General features: G+C 44.5%; 1 protein-coding gene across 1 annotated transcript in view; it reads right to left on the bottom strand.

Annotated features, from left to right (window-relative positions):
- The window catches only part of SLC17A8 (solute carrier family 17 (vesicular glutamate transporter), member 8), a 29,770-nt gene extending 20,437 nt beyond the window's left edge, over positions 1-9,333 (bottom strand). Inside the window, exons 1-2 of the mRNA XM_006769377.2 lie at positions 8,811-9,333; positions 4,124-4,376 (exon numbers count right to left, since the gene is read on the bottom strand). Of these exons, the coding sequence (XP_006769440.1) occupies positions 4,124-4,376; positions 8,811-8,911 (354 nt within the window). The 5' untranslated portion in view covers positions 8,912-9,333. The remainder of the gene's footprint in view (positions 1-4,123; positions 4,377-8,810) is intronic.
- Between the last annotated feature and the right edge of the window lie 1,683 nt (positions 9,334-11,016).

Raw genomic sequence — 11,016 nt, forward strand, 5'->3', positions numbered from 1 at the left:
AGTTCCAAAGTCCAGCCTCTAAACCAGCGGTTCTCAACCTGTGGGTCGCGACCCCTTTGGCGGTCGAAGACTCTTTCACAGGGGTCGCCGAAGACCATCCTGCATATCAGATATTTACATTATGATTCATGACAGTAGCAACATTACAGTTATGAAGTAGCAACATAACTAATTTTATGGTTGGGTCACATCATGAGGAACTGTATTTAAAGGGCCAGAAGGTTGAGAACCCCTGCTCCAAACCTTACAGAGCTCATGATTCATGGGAAGGCATCTAGACTTTTCCTGAGGGTAGTGAGAAATAATCGCCATTTCTCAAGCTTCCGTTATTTATTGCCTACCATATACTAGATTCACACGCTTTAAAACTCATAATTTTGGAACTGCGAATGATTATTCACACATCAGCTAAAATGACCTTTTATACCAGCAGTGGAATATATACCACGTATTTGCAAGACCTATCTATTCATACTGCTTCAGTCTCTCACGCTTTTGAAAATGAGGCTTTAAAGTGATCTCTGTGCAAAATATCTAGATTTTCCCCCCTAAAAGGAAAAATCAAACAAACAAAATTACCAGCCATTCACGGCCTTTATTAATACAATTAGTGGAATAGCTTTGGCATCAGGTTGAAAAATGAGCTGATACCTAAGCTCTGTTCTGTTTGGATAAGAGAGAAACGGCCTACTACAGATGAGAGTTGGTTAGAGCTTCGAAATGCTTCTCAACTTCTACTTTTGTGGCCAGTGAAAATGACCTCAAGTGTATTTTAGATCTTAATCAGTTTCTCTAAGACTCTAGAGCAGTGGTTCTCAACCTTCCGAATGCCGCGACCCTTTAATGCAGTTCCTCATGTTGTGGTGACCCCCAACCATAAAATTATGTTCGTTGCTACTTCATAACTGTAATTTTGCTACTGTTATGAATCGTAATGTAAATATCTGATATGCAGGATGTATTTTCATTGTTACAAATTGAACATAATTAAAGCATAGTGATTAACCACAAAAACAATATGTAATTATATAAGTGTTTTCCGATGGTCTTAGGCGACCCCTGTGAAAGGGTCGTTCGCCCCTCAAAGGGGTCGCGACCCACAGGTTGAGAACCGCTGCTCTCAAGGGCAAAACTATGGAAACTACAGAGCACACACCAGCATTGTACACCAGCATTGGTCCTCGGGTTTATCAAAATGCCTTTTCCATGTGCCTCACAGCGGACTCCGTTGACCTAGGCATATCATCTCAGGCAGCAAACAAATGGACACCAGCCTCGCATTGTGATCTGGGCCTCAGCACACAGGGTGTAATTAGCTGGCCTTGCTCACAAAAGGCTGGGAGAATGCATGTGATACACATCTGAAAGCTCACTAATGTTCATTACTCTTTATTTTAAAAATGTATGACATGCTCCCTACACCTCGACTGCCTGCCTCCCACCCCCCAATGAAAATAAACAAGGATATCCTTTAGAACAAGTTTAGCTGTGACATCAAAGGGGCGAGTTAGAAGAATCTCCGTGGAGCTCTTTTCTTCTAGCAGAATAATCTCTTAGAAAAAGCCTTGCGACGGTTTGAATGGACCTGGAGAGCATTATGCTAAGTGGAATGAGCCAGTCAGAGAAAGACAAGTAGCATACGATTTCTCTTCTATGTGAACTCTAATGAACAAAATAGAAGCAGACTCATAGATACAGAGAACAGACAGCTGTCAGAGGGGAGTGGGGTTGGGGTGAAAAAGGTGAGGCGATTAAACCAACAAACATGAAAACTCACAGACACAGACAGTACGATGATTACCAGAGGGAAAGGGGGTGGGGGAGCTATGAGAGGGTAAATGGGGGATAAATGGCGACAGAAGGACAATTCACATTGGGTGGTGAACACACAACATAATACATCAATGTCATCCCAATAAATTCAATTAAAATTCAAAAAAGAAGCCTGCAGACCAACTAAAGACTTCTTTTTAATGGATTGAAGTCAACTTTTCCCAAATCAGTGCTTGGCAGGAACTGGTTCAGGTAATGCTAATAGGTGCGGCATGAAGGAGGGCGTTCTGCAATCGTGTCTGGGAAATACCGTGTTCCACGGCCCCCTCGGGAGCTCCTCATAGAACACAGCGCAGTGAAGGCTCTCAGGTCACACTGGAGTGCCTTCTTCGCAGCACAGCCTACAGAGCACTGACTGGCCAGACACCAGTGTGGGAAACTCTGGTCTAAATGTGTTGCCAACTGTGGGCGGGGACCCGACCAGACAACTATTAGATGCCTCTCCCCGAATGGACAGATTTCCACCAGTCATTCCAATGCATGGGCTCAATACAAGGAAATGTGTATTTATGGGGTATCTGTTGGGCATACTTTTTCATCTTCAATGATTCTTTAGGCCTCCCATTTAAGATATTAACCAATGAACTTATATGCATATATGCATATATGCATAACCCAGGGGCATAGACAGTACTGTGGTGAAGGCCTTGGGGGGTGGGCAGGTAGAGGGGGTCAATGGGGAAAAGGGGGAGACAGCTGAAATAATTTCAGCAATAAAGATAAAATAAAATAAAAATAAACAAAGGAGATTTTTGACTTTCCGGTGATTCATAAAAACAATACAGTGGGGCCTTGACTTACGAGTTTAATTCATTCCGTGATGGAGCTCGTAACTCTAATTACTCGTATGTCAAATCTTAAAGTGAACGAGTGAGACACGTTATGCTGGGCTGATGTTGTGGCGTTCACTGTGACGTTCGCTGCGCCGACTAGCGGTGGGGTATCTGAAGCTGGCTCATAACCCGAATTTTAGCTCACAATTCAAAGCAAAAAATTGGCCGAGAGACGGCTTATATCTCGAAAAACTCATTAGTCGGGACACTCGTAAGTCAAGGCCCCACTGTACTATTTAAGTCACATCAGAGTATGCTCGCTTGTGACTACAACAGCCTGGAACTGGGCCTCCTGCTTCCACTCACGTCAAATCCAACCCACCCTGACCACTAGCTAAACAGTGATCGTTCTGGAGCACAGATCTGACAGTATCGCCTCTCCTTAAAGCCCATCTGTGACTTCCTACACGGTTTACCAGGCTTGACATGACCTGACCCCTTTTCCCTTGCTGCCTCCACCTCCTGATGCTCACCCCAATCTACTCTCCTATGCGGTTCTCACCCTGGAACCTGTGCATGGGGATCTGTGAACTGGATGGGGAAGAAGTCGGCATCTTTATTTCTACTAACTGCTAACTGAAATTTGGCATTTTCTGCAATTATGAATGTGGGCAACAAACCACAGTCGTAGTCTCAGTACCTATGACACTATTACTAGTGGGAATTATCAATACGTTCACATCTGCATGGCCCTTGTTGCCACTATCTCAAACTACTGTTTGTAGTTCAAATTCACAAGTACACTGATTTTTAGACCCCATTGCTAGATTTTGTGATCTGATGTGTTCATAAAGAAGCTCATAGTTTTCTGTATGGCAAATTTTATTCTCAAAGATTTTGATATCTGTATTTTAACATTAGTTTCCTTTGTAATCTCATATATTTAGTTTTAAGATTTAAAACATTATTTTTGACAAACGGTTCATAAGGCTCATAAGTCTTCACCAGGCTGCCAAGCATGACACAGAAAAGATGAACTCCTGTCTCAGCTCAGTTCTAAACTCGTCATTCTCTCTCTCTCTCTCTCTCTCCTCCCCTCCTCCTACAGACTTGGACATATGATGTTCCTTTTCTTCAAAGATTCTTCTTTCTCCCCCACCAAAACCCTCTGTCAAATTCTTCCTCATCCTTCAGCTCCAGCCATCACTTTCTCTGGGAATTTGTTCACAATATCAAAGTCTGCACTAGGTCCCCTCCCCTGTATGACCCCGACCCTTCTGAACACTCCAACATAGCACCTAGATCCCCGAATTGCAATCGCTTGCTTGTCTGTCTCTGTGAGAACCAGGGCCCAGCCTGCGTTGTTCAGCATCTAATCACCTTGCATGGTGCCCGGCACATGGTAGCCGCTCTACACTTTTGTCACATCAATGAACAAGATGCAGTCCTTTCTTTCACGTAGCAAAATATTTGCACAGCTATGGCCAAGAGAGCTCCCACCGTAGACTGACCCTGACCTGAATTTCTGGTTTTCCATCAACGTAGATGGTGCTGTTGTTGACCATTTCCACGATGGCAACTCCGAGGTTGCACCGAATCCCGAAGGAAATGCAGAATCCCAGCCCGCTCATGATGGCAATGATGTACCGCTTGGGGACGCCACAGCACTGGCAGTCGCAGAGCGGGGGGCTCTGCCTGGACGTCTGCACTGGCCGGCCTTCCTCATCCAGCTCAATGTCATTTGCTTCCTCATTGGTCCCATCAATTTTTCTACAGTGGAAAAGGCATGCGCAGAGAAGAAAGGTCAGGAATAGAGAAAAACAAAATGCACTATTCACAAAGAAAAAAGTGTCCCAAGAGGGGAGAAGGGAAACACAAAATAGGGTGCAGCCTGAATTTTTTAATGTTATTACTGTCACCATCATCACTGTTCTTACTAAAATACACTGTAAAGGCTAAAATGACCGATATTCTGGATCCTGTGTTGCCCGTTGATAGGCATTCGGTCATTGCAATCTCATCACAACCCCATGAAGTAGGTAGTGTTATCTTGCCATTTTATAGATGAGGAAACTAAGTCATCCGAAATGGGATGCGGGCCCAAGACCAGAGGCTGTGTCTCCAACAATGTGCTTCACTGAATTTCCCAAAATGAGGGCCTGTCTACAAAATCCCCAGTCAGTGCTCCTCAAAACCGTCTGAGTCCTGAAAAGCAGGAATAGGCTGGGACACAGTCACGGATCAGAGGAGGCTATGGGGACAAGGCGACTACGTGCAATGTGGTATCTGGATTGGATCCTGGAACAGGAAAATTGACATCAGTGGAAAGAGTAATGCAACTTTAATAAAGTGTGGAGTGTAATTAGTAATTCATCCATGTTGGTGCCTTCGTTTTGACAAATGTGCCATAGTAATGGGAGCTGTGAACGTTAGTGGAAACCAAGTCAGGAGTATATAGAACATCCCTGTACTATCTCTACAACGTTTGTGTGAATCTAAAATTATTCCAAAACAAAAGCTTCCTTTTAAAAAAACACACACACACAGAAACAGCAGAACTCCAGAGAAGGTGGGATTCTGAGCTTAGGTAGGTCTCTTACACCAAAGCTGAGATCCTGATAAGAAACGGTATCCTGAGAAGCTGGATGAAAGGGTATCTGAGACTTGGGTTAGGGGATCGATGCACCTGAACATCCAACACCCTAAATTCCTCGGAACCCTCTGGACCTGCACAGGTGGCCACTTCTGCTCGGAAAGTATTGGTCCCACCTCTTTAAAGGGAAAGTATAAGTACTTACATGGAGAGCAGAATCCCCCGCGGTCTCCCTTGGGGAAAGTCTTCAGTACTACAACGGATCAGGAGAAAAGCCCACACTTGCCTGAAGATCCAGAGGTTGCTGGCTACACTGTGGCCCAAATAACTTCCTAAACCTAAATGAGTGATTAAATTTCAAGACAGCAAGTGGGAAGAGCAAATATAGGTCATTAGAGAGGTAGCATAGTGTCATGATTGACCATGGTGGGCAGAGAACGCCTGGTCTGAAAGCCGCCTCTGCCACTTATAAGCTGTGTGACCTTGGGCAACTTACTTAACCTCTCTGTTCCTCAGCTTCCTCGTCTGTAAAACTGTGATTGTAATCAGCCCTACCTCAAAGAACTGTTAAAACTAAATAAGTTCAGGCCCTGGCTGGTTTGGCTCAGTGGATAGAGCATCAGCCTATGGACTGAAGGGTCCCAGGTTCGATTCTGGTCAAGGCCATGGACCTTGGTTGCGGGCACATCCCCAATAGGGAGTGTACAGGAGGCAGCTGATTGATGATTCTCTCTCATTGATGTTTCTAACTCTCTATCCCTCTCCCTTCCTCTCTGTAAAAAAATCAATAAAATATGTTTTTTAAAAAAAAAACTAAATAAGTTCATAGTAGTTGGGCCATCGTGTTTGCTATTATCATTTATTACACATAAATTGAGGACACCCATGTTGTCATATAAGTTGGACAAATCTGTCTATCAATTTCTGAACATTCATTTCCCAAGTTGATGCCTTCTATGCCATGTGTTCCAATACTGGACGATAAGTGAGTGCATCATCTTTCTTCCCACACTTCTAAAATATTATTGTCCTGTTAGCTGATAAAGTTGGTCAGCTGCTTCTCATCAATGACTGCTCTCAAGGAAGCCCACCAGTGCCTGATTGTATCAGCCTCACGTGGGAACTTCAAACACTTCCCTGTGCACCTGCCACGCCCTTGACCGTGAGCAACTCTCTGGGGTTCAAGAGGAACTCACGAATTCCACTTAGATGATGTTCTCAGTCTCAAACATTAACAGACATCTACAATGCATCTTGCATGCGAAGTTAGAAAGTCGGTATTTCTAACTTCCAAATGTTCTTATCCTTGTCCCTTACACAACAGGAAATCATGCTTTGTGATTTTTTTTTTTTTTACATTGGATTCTGTCCACTGGCTTAATGTGAAAAATCAACAAGGGAGGGAATGTCCACTATTAGATGCCAGGCTCTGGGCAAAACATAATTATCTTACAGACTTGAGGTTAACACCAAGTGCGTGGCAGAGCTGGTCTCGCTGGAGGAGCCCTAATTCTGGAGCCCAGCTCAAAGACCCCTAGAGCTGAGCATCAACTCAGATCCCTGGTCCATTAATGCCTTTGTTTCCTTCCCAGGCCAGTAATTCCGCTGTAGGGATCACTGAAAAAAGGGGTCCGAATTTGGCTCTATTTTGGCTAAAGTCGTCCTACAATTGTGAGGGCAATGCTAACAACCAGCGTGCATTGAGAGCACTCTCTATCCCAAGCACAGGGACTGTGATTGTACTGAGAAAACTGTTCAGAGTCCGCAACACAGAGCTTGGTTCTAGGTTGAGGTCGCACAACTTGGAAATGAGTAATTTTGTTATATGCCTAAGTAAACCAGCTGGTAAACAAAAGGATTTTTAAGCGGCTCATCCACTCAAACAGCAAAACCTGCTCCGAAGAGAAGTCTCTTATTGAAAAAAAAGAAAACGAACAGAATTTCAAAATAACAATTAAAGTTGGAAAAGAAAATTCCTAAGGCCTCTTTGCCAAGTATTTTATAAGCCAAGACAGAGAGTCCGGTGATTGTAAACGGTGACCATGGTCCATAGTCAGGGTTTTCCTTCCTGACTTTGTCAGATTCCTTTGTCATCAGGTGACTATGCCAGTGAAGGCACCGTGCAGCCTGTCTGCATTTTTCATCGAATGAACTCCACCACGACAAGGTGCTACTGCAGGGGGAACTCAACAGGAAGGACAAAACACTCTTAAAAGAACGGGTTATTTCAATCATGGCCTGTGTTTGGCAGGTTTCTCATGCTTTCACTAAACTAGGTTTTCATCTATATGTGATAATGGGGTCTGATTAGAAGCTTTTTGTTTTTAATCATGAAATTAATAAGGTGCCCAACCCAGTTCTCTGACTATGAAAGCTCATCAAGAGTGATACAATAGCCCAGCTGGTGTGGCTCAGTGGTTGAGCATCAACCTATGAACCAGGAGGTCACGGTTTGATTCCTGGGCAGAGCACATGTCCAGGTTGCGGGCTCAATCCCCAGCGTGGGGCCTGGAGGAGGCAGCCAATCAATGATTCTCTCTCATCATTGGTGTTTCTCTCTCTCTCTCCCACTCCCTTCTTCTCTGAAATTTATATATATATATACTTTTTTTAAAAAGAGTGACACAATAAAAAATGTAACACTCACAGGAGCCCCTGTGTTATAAAACACAAGAAGTGAAACGAACCTCAGTGTTCCTAGACAAGTTACACGCTAATGTTTTTTAATTTAAGAGATAATATAGAAAAGTTAGAAGAGATACCAGGTGACATTTTCATTTACCATGATTAGAAATAATCATTCAAACACATAACAATCTTAGCAAGGATATTTTTCACATTTATTTATATCAGAGAGATTAAGGGAGTCATTTTACCTTGTACATGAGGACTGCTTACTAATTCATGAATAAAAACCTAGGAAGGCACTTACTATGTCTATAAAAAAAAACACCCACAAATTAAAATGTCACATCAATTCATTCACTTATAGTAAACTCTCCTTTCAATAATAATATATTTTAATTTTTTAATATTTGTTTGTTTGTTTGTTTAGACCAAAACATTTAAATCAATGATAGTACTTAACATTTTCCACTGGAATCATGTGAGACTTTCTGCTTTAAAGAATACTAATTTCTTAAGTTACCTTCTTCAAATTATTGTATAACTACACTTCTCTTTCACACAACCAGGAACCACTTTATACAGTTTATATGACAAGCTAAACAATTTGCAAATATCTCATTTTCGTTTACAGTGAAAAAAATCTTAAAAATTATTTCAGCTCCACGCCTAACCATATTTTTCATTCCTATAGAATTAATATGAAGTGTCATTTCCCTACGTCTTTCCTAATCCCATGCCAAACACACGCTATATAAATCACCACGTCCAGTAAGTGCTAATCCTGCTGTATAAGCAGAACCCTATACTTTGGATGCATCTTTCCCTCCCCAGGCACAGTCTGCAGGAGCTGGAAGGGATGCCAGAGCCGTCGAATCTGACCCACCTTCTCCTAATTAAAAATATGGCTTTAAAAACATTAAGCAAAATCCCTTCAGCACTGGCAATGCCCAGAAATAAACCTGAAGTTTGCATTCAAACTTTACCTTTGTAACATCCCCAACGAATCTCCCACGGCATTCTTCACTCCTTCCTTTCCAGGCTTCAGAATTTTTTCTTTGAAGGTATCCAACGCTTTGAAAGGCATTTTGAATGGGGGGACACCTCGGAGCCGTTTAACAGTCAGTCTCAAAAACTGTCCTCCTCCCTCATTTCCAGCGTGGGGACCACTCTGCTTTCCTTGATGGACACTCTGAAGTCAGTTCTCATGGAGGTCACTTCTTAAAATCAAGAAGGAGATGAAACTCAGCCCGGATCTTTCAAGTTGAGACAACACCCTCCACACCCACCCACCCCCCAAAAGAAGAGGCCAGGCCGAGGGAGTCTGGATGGGAACCCAGCCCCTTGCCAAGCTCCCAGCTCGGCAGCAGCTGTGGGGCTGTCTCAGGCTGAGCGCAGCCTGGCTCCCTCCCTGGGGCCGCAGCTGGAGAGGCGGCGTGGGCTCCAGCCCGCAAGGTGTTCCCAGACCAGCGAGGCCAGCCACCGCCTCTGTGGAGTGTCTCCCGCCCCTCCTGCTGCTCCTGACCACATCCCCCTCCGCCTCCTCCTGCTTGGCTGTGATCACTGAGTGATCCTTTCCAAGGTGATGCTATAGTAACGAGCACAATACCTGCCCCCACAGCTGGGGCTTATGAATGGGCTCTCAGCCCAGCAGGCGCCTGGGATGGAGTGGATGGAACACTGACAAGTCCTCTGCTTTTCCGAGATCTGGCCCTGCAGGCGGGCTCCCGGCCACCACATTATGCCTCTGAGGCCCCTCGTGGAGCCAGGAGACAGTGTTTCGGCCACTGTCCTCGCATGTGGTCCTTGCAGGAACAGTTGTTCTTGAGGAGGCTAAATGCAAAACACTTGCCACGGGCATCTAGGAGGGCGTTTGTGTGCTCCTCATCGAGGGAGCAGGTCTCTCCAGGTCCAGGTGTGGCAAAACGGTGCCGCTGGGCACATCTGACTGAAGATACCAGAGCGAGTCTTGGACCTGCTTAGAACACTTCACTGGTCCGCACTGTCCCGGAGATAAACCCAAGCTCTTTATCACAGCGCACAAGGCCCTCCATGGGGGACCCCAGCCTTGATTCCTGTCACTCCGTTCTTCATATCAGCACTTCCCTGAATTCAGCAAGCTCCCTGTCGACCCCGGGGTGCTCAAGCTGTCCTCTCTGCCTGGGGAGCTCTCCTCACCCCACATCTGGGTAACGTCAAGGGATTCTTAAGTCTCAGTGAGGCATCACCTCCTCTAGAAGCCCTCATGGACGAGGTTCGCCCTCCTCTGCCCCATAGGATCTGGCATGTAGTGTGTAGCATAAATATCACACGTTGCTCATACATGTATGGGTGACAGGGTGACGCCTCCATAAACGATGCTACCATAAAGAAATGGCCTTGTCTCAAGGCTCCAGTGCTCCCATCTCCCGGCCTCCACATGCCCGACAACCCCCAAGCTATGGGTCTCAGGTTCCCCAGGACCAGCTGCTGTCCTCTGCATGCCACGGTCAAATCCTTCTCCAAGATTTAATTAAATTGATCTAAACCAGAGCTGGATGCTTGGTAGATTAAATGCGACTACCAATAAAAACTCTTATTATTATGGCCAATATTTATTGAGCTCTCTGGTCCAAACTCCATGTTAATAAGCACTCTTTATGTATTGTCATAATCCTCCTAACACTGCTTTGTGCTTAGTAATTTATTTTCCCCAACTTTACTTACAGGAAACTAGAGCTAAGAGAGGTTAGACTTGCCAGGTTTCAGATCCAAACAGCCTGGACTCCAGCCAACTCGGCTGTCTTTCTTATTCCCATATTCTCAGTTTTCCCCTCTCCTCTCTCTCTCCTCCCTTTCCACCCCTCCCCTCCCCAGCTACCTCCTCTGAATTTAATGAGGTATATTTTATACATCATGTACTTCACCCTTTTCAAGTGAACAAGTGATTTTTAATAAATTGGCCAAGTTGTGCAAGCATCCCCATAAAGCATGAAGCAGATAGGACATTTCTATCACCCTAATGAAATCCTCATATTCATTGTTAATCCTGGCTCCCATCCCCCACACTGCCCCAGGTAACCATCCAGCTACTTTCTGTCTCTATAGAGGTGCCTTTTCTAGAAATTTCATATAAATGAAATCAGACAATATGTGGCCTCTTGGGTCTGGCTTCTTTCACTTAGTATAATGATTTTGAGGTCTGTTCGTGTA

This window comes from Myotis davidii, unplaced genomic scaffold (genome assembly GCF_000327345.1).
Source record: "Myotis davidii unplaced genomic scaffold, ASM32734v1 scaffold120, whole genome shotgun sequence".
Classification (NCBI taxonomy): Eukaryota; Metazoa; Chordata; class Mammalia; order Chiroptera; family Vespertilionidae; genus Myotis; species Myotis davidii.